Raw genomic sequence first — 14926 nt, 5'->3', positions numbered from 1 at the left:
CTGATTAGTTGACGTTACAACTTTTCGAGAGAAATGTTCTGCGAAACATTTATGGTCTTTTGGTTGGAACGATAGATGAACTGTATGAAATATACGATGACATTGACATAGTTCAGCGAATTAAGAGACAACGGTTGCGCTGGCTAGGTCATGTGTATGGATGAAAACGCTCCAGCTCTGAAAGTATTCTAGGCCGTACTAGCAGGGGGAAGCAGAGGAAGAGAGAGACCTCCACTCCGTTGGAAGGATCAGATAGAGATGGACTCGGCCTCGCTTGGAATCCATGACCGAATAAAAAATCCGAATCCTTTTCGCTTACGTAGACTCGACTGTCGTGGGAACAATACTCCACCTATTCAATGTTGTAAGTTCTCTGCTAAAACCATTCCGCTACCGGCGACCAACCAACTTCCCATCATTAAATAAAAAACAAAGTTTGAGTTACTGCTATTTTAGTTGTATTTTATATATACATATTTTTTTTTTTCAAGACGAGTTTAAACAATTGTATTTATGTATAATAAATTCAGTTTTACAGTCATGGATATGTAAGTACAGCTGAACACTGTGACTGCAAACTGTATATTGTACTTTCTCTGCGTTTTTTTGTATTCGTCGACATTTAACAATAATTTACAATAATAATATTAAACTTGCCGCGCCGCAACAAAAAGTTAAAGTTACAGTAGCAATGCCAAGTACATTCATTCATTAACAATAATTTGTTCACATTGCTAAAATCAATGGATGTGCAAGAATCGAATATAACAAGGAAAATAAATAAATAAATCTTAAGGATGAAAAGAAATTTGTTATGACATGATAAGAGATTATCGAGAGCGCATAATGTACGAATGTCAGATATGTAATAAATAAAACTACACACATATTTATGGGCGAAATAAATAATTACATTAACTATGATTATAAAACTAGCTTTTACATTTAAATGAACTAAACGAAAATATTCTATGAATTATAATATAGTAACAAGCGTATAACACACACATATACATATATATGTACATTTTATATTACATACAATTTTAATAGATTTTTTTTTTATATTCAACATTAAACTAAGCTACCAGATAACTAGCATAAATACTATTTTCGCAAATGCATTTTGGTGCGCAACCAGTGGGTGGAGGGAGTAAATACAAACGTGCTTTGAGCATGAATTTACCTAAACCCAGCCTGCTTACTGGTTACAACAAAATTTCATCCCAACACATAACTGCTGCTTAATACTATTTTGATACCACATCATGTACAATTTAAAAAAGAGTGTGTAAAGCGACGTTAGAGCTTTTCTTTTTGATACTGTTGTAATTGTGCATAGGTATTCTTTGTTCATTTCGTCCGTCACACACACACACACAGTTTGGAGTTTTTGCTTGCAATTTTGATTTTCATATTCACTGGGATTGTCTTAAATTTATTTATATGTATATGTAGCTTGTTGTTTAGCTTAGTGTTGTTGGTTTGGCGTTGATATGCCTTCTGTCTGTTGCTGTTGCTGCTGCCGCTGTCGGTGTCTTCTTTGACGCTGCACATTGTTGTAACAGTTCAAATTCGCTGTTACACGGCTTAGTAATTCTGTCATGCGATTCGGTATTTTTAGCAGTTGTTGACGTCGTTGACGCTTCATGGAAACACCGGCATCACTGTTCAATTGTTCCACCACAGTGGAGTGCTGTACATATGTAACGAATGTGTTTGCATGCTGCAGATCTTCGAGATCGACAAGGTCTTGCAGCGCCTCCACAGACACCACACGCATATTCACTAAACCATCAACAAAATGAGCGGCAGCATTGCTTCCCACCCCAACATTACCATGCCCAATAGCAGCGCCCACATTTACATCAAACGTAGCTGCATGCAACATTATGCGACCGGCATCACCGGCACTCACACAACTGGTGCCGGTTACAATGGCGGCCCGGTAATTGGCCGCATTCAGCGGACACTAGGTGTATGTGAGTAGTCTTTCATCGAGCAGTTTCACGCGCAATTTCTGTTTGTAGTGGTATTCCTTGAGGAAAGATTTGAGACGCACTGGTAGCTCCAATTCGGATATACCGTCATAGCTGGTGTTCGATACAATGGTGGCGCGTGCTAATTGCTGTAGCGAGAATACTTTTTTGCGATGGAATGGTACGGTCAGCATTGGTTCGAAGAACATAACGCTGCCGGGATCTTTGTAATGTTCCAATAAACCGGTTACGGTGGATGTGCTAAATACGGCTGGGTCATGACAGTCGAAACTAAATGAAGAAATAAAAAAAAACGTCAGTTAATATACATACATTTTCATTGTCATTCACAAAACTATCAAAAAATTACCTAAATTTGTGTCCACTCTGTTCGATACGCGCATGCAACGAACGTCCGTACTTTCGGAATGTTACCGAGAACAAGTATTCCTCTTGCGCTGAGTCGCGTAGTAAAAATGTGCCTTCAGGCTTGCCCTCAAGCAAACGCTCGGCCTCATAGCGATCCATTTTGCCCCAATAAAAACTCGAATTGAAAATGCGCTCCAAATCTGGCACGAGGTAGTGTACAAAATCTACTTGTGAGTGTACAATAGGCGACGTCACTGAAGTTTGCGTTGGATTTGTGTGATCGCGACCTTCGCTAGTTGTTTGTGGATTACTGCTGCATTTCGCTTCGACCTGCGCGCTTTCAGTTCTAATACCGTTTCCGATTTCCGCTACCATTAGGCGCTCTGCTGGCTTACTCGTCGTTGCTGTCGCCGACGTTGTTGTCGTCGTTGGATAAACCACTACATTTATGGAAGAGATTATTAGATCTTTGTTGGATGCCCAAACGGCGAGCTGCTCATTTGCTGCTGCCACTGTTGGTGTTGTTGGATACGCTGCACTTGAGGTAGTTATTGATACTGGAGTTGGAGGAGTATGTGAGGTGGAAGTTGTCATAGAATTAACGTTCCTAACAGCACTATCACGCTGACAGGTGGAAGAGCTGACCGTGGGTAGTGACATTCTTACTTCACTGTTCGACGCTCGTAATTGCTTTTTTCGTAAATGCGCCTCAGCTACTACTGGCGGCGTTTGAGCAGTGTTACGTGAATGCTTAGAGCTGCTGTCGCTACAATGATTATTGTTGCTACTATTCGATAGTTTGCTTAGTTGCGACTTACTGCTGCCGGAGGAGGATGTTGATGATTCTAGCATGCTTTTCAAATTCATAAATGCCGACTTGGCTTTCTGGCGTCGACTACTCACTGACCGCCGGCTATGCGTTGTAGCCGGGCTCTCTTCCGTAACCTCGTAATACTCAACGTTACCAGCGCAATCCGCTTCCTGTTCTACCAATGGTTCCGTTATTCGTAAAACATTTAAATTATTTGGAAGGGACGCTCTGCTATTGATGTGGACATTGTTATTGTTCAACATTGAATTAATGGAGCTGCCAGCAGCTTCTACAACACCAGCATCTGTGTGCGGCACCTTATTCGAATTTGTATCCACTAAGCGACGATTAGTATCATTATTTGCTGCCGTGTGTGCATGTGACTCAGCTGCTGGTTGCAGTAAGTTTTGTTGGGCATTATCCATCTCAGACGGCGAATGTGTTTTGAAGTGTATTTTTATAATAATCTGACCGCTTGAATTACTGGCCACTGATGAAAGGTTGGAGGTGTCAGCTATTGAATCGTTATCCAGACGTAAAATCGGCAAGAACTTATCACCGTAGACAGCGGTGACGTTACTGTTGGTAAGTGATGCTATTGAGTTTCTATAAATCTTACTACTCTCACTATTCGCAGGTGAAGACGATTTTGGAAAACGTGTTGAATGACGACGTGACGAATGTTTGGATAATTTGGTGGATGATGATGTTTCCTTGATTGAATTTTTATTACCGTTGGTAAGGCCAGCAGATATTTTGCTGGAACGGTGCCCCATCGGAAGATATTTATACAAGTTGATAATTGCTATCTATGTACATGGGTGTGTTATTAATACAGCGCATCGGAATCAGAAGTTAACTGAAATATAAAGAAAATATTGCATTGAATATAAAAATATGAGAAAACAATTAAATACACATATGTATATTATTATTGATTTACTACATTGCATTTAGTAAAAAAAATGTATGTAAATTCAAGAATGTCAACATGTTGCATGGTATGTATATTTAGATTTTTATAAAACAAGCACGGCTTATATTATTGTATAAGCTTACTTTATTTATTTACGTTAACGTTGTCTGCATACGCGATGTGTTATTATTTTATTTATTTTGTTTATTTTGTTTTAGCAATGCAAATTGTTTTATATGGCCCAGAGATCAGCACACTTGTGCGGAGAAAACAAACGCGCCACTGCCTTTATAGAACTTTGAGCGCAGCTACGTGCATACATATAGTACATATGTACATGCATATGTGGTTAAAATCAATTCTCCCAGAAAATTATATTTGTTATCAATTTTTAACGAATCGCACACTCTCCACGATAAAAATAAGCATACACAAGTTTGAAATCAAATTTACTCTTTACTTTCTGAGTATGCGCACATACATACACACATACATACATGCGTACATATGTATACATAGTTTGTATTTTTGCGTCGTTCATTCATGAAAATGTCACGAATACAATGTGCAACACATACACATGAATGAAGAATTGGAAAATATAACAAAACAATTAAATAGTACAATAAAAATGTGTAGTTTTATAACTGTATATAGCTATCCTCTAACTAAACTGAAGTTATTATTCTGTAATCAAATGAAGTTTTAGAAAATTCAATTTTCAATTTAATACATTAATAATCAATTTAAATACATTTTCATGTATTTTATTACAAATTTTTATCGCGGTACTACATTATCAAGCATCTCTTTTGTGACCCTTCTGGATGTCGTTTTAGAACAAGGTCCTTTGATATGCGTCTGACATTGAACCCAAATGTGTCGAGTGGATCCATTAGAGATGTTGTGATCCTCTGCTCTCTGATTTCTCTAATGCCAACGATTTTCAAGTACTGTTTCTATAACTTTTTCGATGTTATCGGCATTAACAGAGATAGATGGTCGACTCACATGAGGCAATTTTTTTAATGACTTCCCGACCTTCAATGAACAGTAATGAAACTACTTGGACTCGTGATAACATAGAAATACCCAGCAATATTTTTTACACAAAATTTCAAGGAAACTCGTAGTTAATACCGAAACAGCTGGCAAATTAATTGACATATGGAGATCAAACTTCACGTTAGCATAAAAAGTTTGTAACCACTGGAAAAAATTATATACTATATGGGTCAGTTCGGCTCAAATTTGTCAACTGTCGACTCAGCCACATTCCTGTATATTACTTCAAGGATATTTTCTGCCGTTACAACCATACATATGTACATGCATAAGTATGTTTTACGCATGTCTACCATCGCACTATTTCAAATGCCTCCACATACCACTTTTCATGAAGGTACTCATCGACACAATAACTGTTTGAAATGCTTATTGTTGTTGTTGTTAGCTTGCCAGCACAAAACAACCAAAAACGCAACAATGAGTCTGCAATACGAAGAAGCGAAATTTTCAAAAGGCTGATCCCTCGAATTTCTTGATCTGCGATAAATCTTTTTTTTTTAATTTTTCTCCAATGCGAAAATGCGAGTCCAAAGAACAATGCGACAGTTGGCTCAGCTCAGCAGTTAATAATTTCAATTTCGTAGAATATTGTGATGTGTGGTGCATGCTGCTGACACCAGTCAGCCAGCCGAACAAGCAACTAACCAACCGTCGTCAGTTAAGCGGACCCAGCAACAACAACAATATGTAGTGACTCACACTCAATGGTTACCATCTGCTGTTGGACGGTTGGCGTTTTCCATTAAGTGTCTGCTTGCTATGCTAACAATACATGAAGCATAATAATACAGAAACATATGTATGTACATATTTACGCACGTAAATCGAAGAGTAGCACCCAGCAGGGAAAATTTTCAATAACTAGTGGCGGTGGTGGTGGACGTTGTTGATTTTTGCATACATATGTCGATAGTCCACACTTCTGAGAACAAAGCAATCATATTCTTCAAAAGAATGAAAAGAGGTAGTTAAATCTACGGTAAATGTGTTGTTTTTGTAATGCCCGAAAATATTTCTCTAATAATTTTGGGGAATGTTGTTGAGCTGACAAAACTTGGTTGGATTAGGAGGTATTTGGCAGATTTGGAAGTACTTAGTATGGGTTTCTTTCAAGATAGTCGGATTTCAGGTGTTGTTATTACATTTTGATGGTAAATTTTACTCTACTTTTCAAAATTAGTCAGTAGTCCTTATCTCTTCGAGTTTTATTAATTTTGTGTTTGACTAGAACTTTCAATGTTCCTACAAGTAAATACTGTATACAAGTATATAGTATGTATTAATGTACATAACATAAATATGTATATTGAAGTTGCAAAAAGTCAAGTATTCTTTTATAACTTTTAGTATAATTGGTTTATTGAAAGGGCGGTGTCAAATCGCAATACCAATATACATATGTACAATAACATGTTATGTTGTCTTAGATTTATGTGCATCTATGATGTCCATACATAAACGCAGATATGCAGACAATTTACAGTTTTTTCTGTAAGTACAATATTTTTAAGCATCATGTCGTTTACCCGCGTTCGGCACTTTCATCCAGAAATGCTTCCGCAGAAATGTATTTAATGGATTTTTCCGTTAATGCTTCCTACAATTTCCTCGTAAAATTCTGGTCACTTAACGCTTTCACACAAAACAAAATTCGAGTTCAAACAGTGGTAGGTACATACATATCTACATATGTATGAATGTATGCGTTACATTCGTATCTGTGTGTGTGTGGCTTTTGTTTGTATGGCGCTGCTTTGCAGCTACGAGGAATTCATATGAAATTTCAAACCCACTTCATTTTCTGTTTCTGGAATACGAATGCATTCTGTAGAAAAGTAAATGATGTTTTCATTGTTGTTGTTGCTGTTGAGTGCAGTATTAGCGTGCATTTGATTGTGTACTTAGAAGGCAGAGTGTATGAGCAAAAGAAATTTTCTTGAGAACACAATCAAGCGTCATTGCACAATTTTCAGAAACGAAATCAAATGTACATAAACGTACATACAAACATAAAAACGTATTAAAAAGAAAAATATACATATGTATGTATGTATATAAATATAAATTTGAGAAAAATAAGTTGTTTCAGTTCAAACAAACAACACTAATAATTTCTTAATAAGAGTGAGGGGTATTTGAATTCTTCGGACTAAACGATCCTTTGAATAAAATATTAGTAATAGCGCATTTCAAACCAGCTTGGAAGTTAAGATGCGCCCATAGAGAAGCATTGAAAATATTAGCTCTACTATTTGAATACTAAAAATTTAATATAACTCAAGAATAACGGTAAAACTGGGCATATCTTTGATTTTTTTGCAATTAAATTTTTGTCTAACAAAGTTTTACTTTTTGTACACACTGTACGTTTGGTTAAACGACAAAAATTCTTTAGGCAAGACTTCTATCTATCATTATCTGTAAAAATCCCATATGTACCAAAACAAATGTTTTTCATAGATGCAAGGCAAAAGACACATGTATGTATGTAAATATGCACACTGCTGCATAGTTACTAGAAATAACAACCATAATTGACCGTTTGTCTCGTGCTGCGCTTTAAATGTAAAAGACCTTGACAAACATACCGGAAAATTGCTTTGATATCCTTTTCATAAATAACTAAATAAATGTGAACGCACAGCTTATGTACATATACATATGTATATGTATGTATGTATATTTGACAACAGTAAACGAAAAACCTCCGACCTAGTTTGGAGTTATAACTTACGGTGATTTGTACACCAAAGTCCAGACATTTTCAAACTGATATAAATATTTACACACTCACACATACATGTATACATACATACATACATACATACATATATGTGTGTAAATGTTTGTTTGTTGTAATCGCAGTAAAACGATTATTCGTATAGTATTAATCGGTTAATATTCACACGAAAAGTTACAAACCGGATATTCAAATAAACGGGTTTCAGCTTATTATAATAATTTTAAAAGCCCTAATAAAAATATTAATACATAGTTTTGTTCTAAATAAAATTAGGCACAACAAAATTCGTTAGCCCAAACATAAAAACTTTTTTGCAGTTACATATACACATACATACATACATGGTGCATGACACTCACTTAATTAAGTAGTTTTAGCTGGAAATTATTTTTGCATATGAATTTGTATAGATACATATGTACATACATACATATAAGTATGCTTGTAGATAAAAACACCACAATCAATTTAGAGTGCAGTGATTTCGCAAAATAATTTAAATTGTCATACGCCTGCGGAGGGCAGGTGGTTTACGGCGAAACTGTCGTTTGGGTATTCCAGGAAGCTCTCATCCAATTTGTGTGTGTGTTTGCATGTACATATGTAGGTCGTTGTTGAGTGCGTATTGGCGCAAAATTCAAGCGAATCGTTAACAGTATTGCACGGATTCTTCTTGGAACTTGTTAAAATGATGAAAAGGAAATGGTGTTGAATATTTCAGCGCATGTTTGTGTAGATATACCATATTTGATGTAGCTAAAATTGCACAGAAACTATATACATACATACATACATATGTGTTTATAGTGGCTTATATACGTATGTATGTATGCACAAATGTAACACAAGTAAGGGATTAATAAAAATAAAATTATGAATTATGGTTCGTTCAAGTCCGCTTATAGTGAAATGAAGTAATACTTTTCTTCTCTATATTAACTGTTACATGCTATTACCTCTTTTAATTAAAAAAAAGTTGCTCTTCATTTAAAAGATTGCGAAAATTTTCACAAAATTTTCTGGGAAAATTTTAATAGTATAATAAGTATATACATACGTATGTATGTGCGTAATTTTCAACAGGTCTTTCTTCGGAATCTGTTATCAAAAGCTCTATGTCGCTTTTCTTGGAAGTTCTCCGATTAAACGTGAAATGTATTCACAGCATATACTTGTATATCTTTTACCTATGCGCACATGTATAAATATGTACATGAATATCTTACTTAAGCACTTTGCCAATTTCTAGGAAGCAATATCTATTCGATCGCATAAATATTGGAGATTAAATAACTAATAAATGTACGAAGGTCGTTCAACGTAAGAGTGTAGATAACATTCGTTTCACTTAATTATATAAACATACATACATATGTGCATAAGTATATTAAGCGTGTATTTTCGTAGTATACACTTATCAATCAGGTTACATACAGACATACATATTTATGGGTAGGCATGAGTTTGGGTGTTGTAATTTCTGTTAAGAAATAAAATAATTAAGTAGTAAGAGTCTGTGCACCCCCGTGTTTATTAACTTAAATATTATTGTTAGCAGAATTTATATTATTAATACAATTCTGAATAATAATATATGAATACATTTCTATTTAATTTTCACAATTTCATTTGAATACTCATTTGAGACTTTGTTATATTATATTTTCTAACCTATACCTATGTATATGTATGTATGTATATCTGCTTATATTTATTCATAATTTAACACTCCAGTACCTTTACCTAGTAAATGAGAAAGTAACTTCAAGCCAAGCCAATGGTCTTACGTTGGTATACATTTATTGCCAATTAAAATTTCTGATTAAACAGATTTCATCGAATGATTTCAGTATAACAAAATGTACTCATAATAATTATCTATGCGATAACAAATTGTGGTTTCTAAGAAATTATTTACTTGAATATGAAAACAATGTACATATGGACGATGATAAACAATATAGCCATGAAAGGATGACTTATACATATATCTATAAACTGTAAATGTATGAATAATTCTTATCAGTTGGAGAGTTAACAAACTACAAGTATGTACTTTACCCTATTATACAGTACTATGCTGATTAGTCATAAATAAATTTTACTTGATTTTTTAGGTACAAATTTTAATTGGAATCCCCTAGCAACCATTTGGATTATCCTGGTGTTTTGTGCATTTATTCCTTTTCTAAAAGTTACGCGTATGTACATATGTACATACATGTATGTTACCGATGAGGCAATAGACAATTGCTCATTACGTTTGACTTAAAAATAATTAGCGCGCACGAGTCACGAGTATTGTTCCTATTAATATTATGATGTCACAACGGATGACAAGCCTCCAACGCTTTGAATATATTTAACGTGTTTCCAACGTCCATATTTTTGCAAGTACATACCAACAAATTTATTTTGAGAAAATGTTTTAACCCATACATATTTGTATGTACATATGGTTTAGCAACACACTGAAGTGCACACAGACTTTTATAATTGTAATTACATTTAAATATTAGACGTTTACATAAATATGTACATAGATACCATATAGGAAGTTTGATAGCATTTTAATACACCTGCATTAATGTGTAAGCCATTATTCTTGGAACAAGAAGCAAATATTTGCTGATCTAAGTAGCGACAAATAAAATTAACGCGAAAATCTATTTTCTTTACTTTTTCACTTTGACATTCACCAACTAATTTCGCTTCCATTGTAAATTCACAGAAACAATTAAAAATTTCCCACGAATCGAAATAAAACGACATGAAGTGTATAGTACTCGTTTTTTTTTCTCTGCCACACGCTGATACTCACATAATACAATGCACACAATACCACACTCGCACACCTTTGCTTTAAGCATTGGCAACCGTGAGTCAATTCTCAACTGCTGTTGGGCTCTCATTTTTTTCATTTACGCTCTTATTCGATTTGTTTCATAGCTGTATACGTTTATACACAATCATACACACACATACACAAGCCTGTCGTGCATTGCCATGAATAAGTGGCGCTCAGCGCTTTCCGTTGGCCACACGGCACCCCGCGTATTTTGCTCCCATCATTCACACTTTACCAAGTATTTATTTTTCGTACTGTGTTGTCTTTGCCGTGATGCCATGCCGTCCTCACACAACGCTATGTAATTTGTTGTTGCTTCTGGCTGTTTTTGCTGTTGCTTGTCTGTCACTTCTGAGAAATCGGTCTAAATTAGAAATGCGCTTCTCGGAAATTGGTATCTGAATGCGTCAATAATGTTTGCTTCTTTTTTGGCCGTTTTCTGCCTTTTGATTAAAATTTCTTGGAATTTTTGCTATTCAACTAATATTCGATATTTAGTGTACATAATTTTTAATCATACCACACATTATTTTCGCGATTTTCACTGCATAAATATGTACTTGTAGTTTTTCTATTTGCACCACATTCGTAGAAATTATTCCGCAATCAAACCACTAACAATGTTGCGCAAAGTGAATTTCACGATTTCTCAGTATTTTATTTACCTGTATGAATTGCACTCTGCTCCTCAATAAGTATTTTTCTTAATATGATTTCTTTTTGTACACATACACGAAACTATTTAATGTTAGCTATTTCGTTTTTAATTAGCACCTTTTTACTTTAAGTTACTTGGGCAATTGTCAATATTTAACTAAATGCAATTTCCTGTTTTCACAATATTTTAACATTTATTGCTCTATGAATTTAATCAAACACCATACTTGCTGGCACTAAAAACTGGTACTGAATTAGTGAAAAGGGAGACCGACTATTAGCAGGGTTGCATTTCAAGAAATTACCCTGAGTGTTGCCATATGCATAAAATTTATATCTATCATTGAATGGGTAATGGCGTAAATGAGTAATGGCGGAAGTAAAACACTTGGAAATGCCAAACAGTTATATTAGACCGCAAATCCGTTATTTTAAAATAAGGTAACACGTGACAACATGACAATTAACACACTTTTATTAATGCATTTTAAGCGTGGAATATCGTTGCTTTGTTTTGTTTATAGTTTTGAAAAAAAAAATAAAAATAAAAAATACAGAGTTGTAACAGTCACTCAACTTTTACACACACATACATATACATACATACTACAAAACAGGAGTGATATTTGTTTTGTACCTATTTGTAGTGCATAATACAGTGCTGCTGCAAAGAACATAAGAACATGCACATAAAATTACAGTAATATTGTTTAAAAAGTAAAACTTATTTGCTATTTGAAACTATGAAACAATTTCCAATATTTATTTTATTTAAAACGGTCTAATTTTATTTATGTACAGTGATATACAATCAAACACACAGTTACACATTTTCATGCGTGAATCTCTTTCGAGTTTTCTATGTAGTATAGTTTTTAGATAATACTATTTGTCATAGCACAATAATCTGGTTATCAACAAAAGCAAGTTGTATGTCTTGAAGACGAATATAATCTTGTCAGACCTTAGTTTGCGTTTGTAATTTCAACAACAAACAACGTGAAGCAGCTGCCACAGCAAGGCAAGTGCTCACTGTCCGTCTTTGTAGCTGATTTAATTTAATTGCCTTCAATTGGATTTGAAGCTTCATCACAGCCAGAGTGAGTGGATAGGCAATTAAACATTTTGTTATATAAACAGCTGTAGTCTTCAAGACATGGATCAAGCTGATAATCCACAAATACGCCGATCCATATCGATGCCGGTTAAACCGCGTCCGATTGAATCCAAATCACTCAAGCGTTCGGAAGAAAAGGAGCGCATCAACGAATCGGTCGACTATTATCCAGAGAGTCCAATTGTGCAGCGACGAAAGAAAAGCGATTTGGATGGACATATAAGCAGAAGTGCTAACAAGTGAGTATGCTTTAATTAATGTGGAACAACTTAAGTTGATTTAGTTGTACACACATGATAATGATAAGTGTATGTATGTATATGTATAGTACATAGGTACATATATGAATGTACATATTATTTTGTTCAACTTGAGTGCCTTAACTAAATTTATGTTCTGCAATCTACTAAATTTAAATTCAAGTGTTTAATCTTTTTATCTATCTGTGAGTCATGCCTGTTAAGTTTTATAGGACAAGCTGAGATGCAGGCAAAGTGAGCATCAACAGCAGCAACCGAAAATCGCGCATATCGCTCCATACTGATAATGAAGTATAACTGAATAGCAGCTAGAAGAACAATTATTTTTACTGAATGATTTCACAGTATGTCGCGCTAGAGCTTCTGGAGCTCTGGTCGAGAAACGTACACATATGACACTATGGTCACTGCCTTGCAATAATATCCAATTCAAGGTATATCTATGTATGTGCATATTGCAAACATTTCACTTTTCTGACAAGTTCTGCAAATATTAGTTTATGGACTTTGCCGCGATGTTTTAAATTTCATACTCACTCAACTATTAGACGTAGGACATTTTTAGAATGATTTATGAATTCAAATTTATACACTTATATAAATATAAGCATATATAATGCAATGTTATTTTGACGAGATTAATGTTCACATGCATTCGCTAATATGCCGTTAATCTTTCCAGTGTGCCTTGTGCAAGCGATTGGGCTGGTAGTGCAATTGAATTGAATCGTGATTGCCGTTACAGTGGTAAGTTAGCGGATTCTTATGAATATACGTACTCCTTTGAAATTCTAACACGCAGATTAATATACATAGATCCAATGTGTTCGCGACATCGTCATCATCGCGTCATAGAGAAAAGTGGCCATGAGAATGTCAATTTTCGGCGTATACCACAGAAATCGTGGCGCTATGTTAGAGATTTGGTAACAACAATGGTAAGCGCGTTAACACGCTTATTCCCAAAGAAATGTCTTGCAACAGCACCCACAAATATGAACAACACAATAACACCAGCATCAACTAAATTAAGTTTTGAACAATCGGATTTAGAGTCATGTGCGGAAGATGATGCATACAGTTATTTGGACACAAATCAAAATAAAACAAATGGAAATTTTCGCATTTAAAAGTAGTATGCCATAACAAATCGCATCAACTGAAATTAAACTAAATAGTAATAACTAAAATAACATATGTCACCACTGTACAAATATATGTATGTATGTCCTGGATTTTATGTGCATGCACTTTTGTATATATATAAGTACATACATATGTATTATAGTTTTCGTTGAAACTAAGCATTTAACAACCACTAGCCAAGTTATATAATCACAAATACTCAAACAATATGTATACAGTTATTTGCACTAATGTTAAATTATGTTATTTGTTGAAATAAATCACCATTAACAACTAATTCATAGTTTTTACTTCTTTTTACTACTAAATTTGATGTTTGATGTATATATAACAGTTTGAGAGGCACTGTATGCATAAAGGATAAGTATATGTACAAATGCATGTGTTGTACAAAAATTTGGCGCCACCATGCACTGCATACTCATTTTTCGTGTATATATGTATATAAAAAAGTCGATATGTTCACTTGCACTGTTTGGAAGCAAGTGCCGCACTTTTCAAATTTAACAGCACTTTTTTGAAAACTAAATTCAACTCCCTTTATAAGCAAATCATTGTTTATAACTATATATATATATATAATAAACTGTGTATGGTATATGCTTAGATCGAACTAGATTGGAAATATATGCTGACGATTTTTGTTGGAACCTACTTCCTCACTTGGTTCTTCTTCGCCTTGCTCAATTATATGGTTGCCTATTCGCATGGCGATCTAATGTTTGACGAAGTCACCGGTGAGCGTTTGGGCGAGGGCAAGGAACCATGTATTAAGGGCGTGTATAATTTCGTCTCGATGATCATCTATTCGGTGGAAACACAAACCACAATTGGTTTTGGTGAGAAATATGCGAGTGACGAGTGTCCGGAAGCTATATTCCTATTCGTTTTGCAAATGATATTGGCTATTGGAATTGAGGGAATGCTCGTCAGCATGGTATATGCAAAGACAGCAAGGCCAGCAAAGCAAATAACGAAAATGAAATTTAGTGACAAAGCGGTGGTGAGTACA

The 14926-nt window shown here is 34.8% G+C and overlaps 2 protein-coding genes across 4 annotated transcripts in view; one reads left to right on the top strand and one right to left on the bottom strand.

The window, feature by feature from the left end:
- Positions 1-476: 476 nt before the first annotated feature.
- On the bottom strand, positions 477-11629 carry LOC108974847 (suppressor of cytokine signaling 4). 3 transcript variants are annotated; one of them, XM_018942936.1, is made up of 3 exons: positions 11400-11629; positions 2350-4018; positions 477-2270 (listed from the first exon to the last, which is right to left on the bottom strand). In XM_018942936.1, the coding sequence occupies exons 2-3, from the start codon at positions 3933-3935 to the stop codon at positions 1973-1975; spliced, it is 1884 nt and encodes a 627-aa protein (XP_018798481.1). In that variant the 5' UTR covers positions 3936-4018; positions 11400-11629; the 3' UTR covers positions 477-1972. The 3 variants fall into 3 exon arrangements, with proteins under 3 accessions (XP_018798481.1, XP_018798483.1, XP_018798482.1); XM_018942938.1 differs by lacking the exon at positions 11400-11629 and adding an exon at positions 10466-10774; XM_018942937.1 differs by lacking the exon at positions 11400-11629 and adding an exon at positions 4219-4430.
- Positions 11630-12349: 720 nt separating this feature from the next.
- Positions 12350-14926, top strand: part of LOC108974845 (ATP-sensitive inward rectifier potassium channel 15) — a 3661-nt gene continuing 1084 nt past the window's right edge. The window contains exons 1-5 of the mRNA XM_018942935.1: positions 12350-12491; positions 12538-12747; positions 13451-13515; positions 13585-13706; positions 14522-14917. Of these exons, the coding sequence (XP_018798480.1) occupies positions 12548-12747; positions 13451-13515; positions 13585-13706; positions 14522-14917 (783 nt within the window). The 5' untranslated portion in view covers positions 12350-12491; positions 12538-12547. The remainder of the gene's footprint in view (positions 12492-12537; positions 12748-13450; positions 13516-13584; positions 13707-14521; positions 14918-14926) is intronic.

This window comes from Bactrocera latifrons, unplaced genomic scaffold, assembly GCF_001853355.1.
Source record: "Bactrocera latifrons isolate USDA-ARS-PBARC rearing strain unplaced genomic scaffold, ASM185335v1 scaffold_59, whole genome shotgun sequence".
NCBI lineage: Eukaryota > Metazoa > Arthropoda > Insecta > Diptera > Tephritidae > Bactrocera > Bactrocera latifrons.
The sequence above is the reverse complement of the archived record's forward strand: the minus strand, read 5'-3'. Positions and strand labels throughout refer to the sequence as shown.

Coding starts and splice junctions, on each gene's coding strand:
- LOC108974847 (XM_018942936.1), bottom strand. CDS start 3,935: ATGGGGCACCGTTCCAGCAAAATATCTGCTGGCCTTACCAACGGTAAT. Junction 2,271..2,349: donor CAGAGTGGACACAAATTTAG/GTAATTTTTTGA, acceptor TTCTTCATTTAG/TTTCGACTGTCATGACCCAG.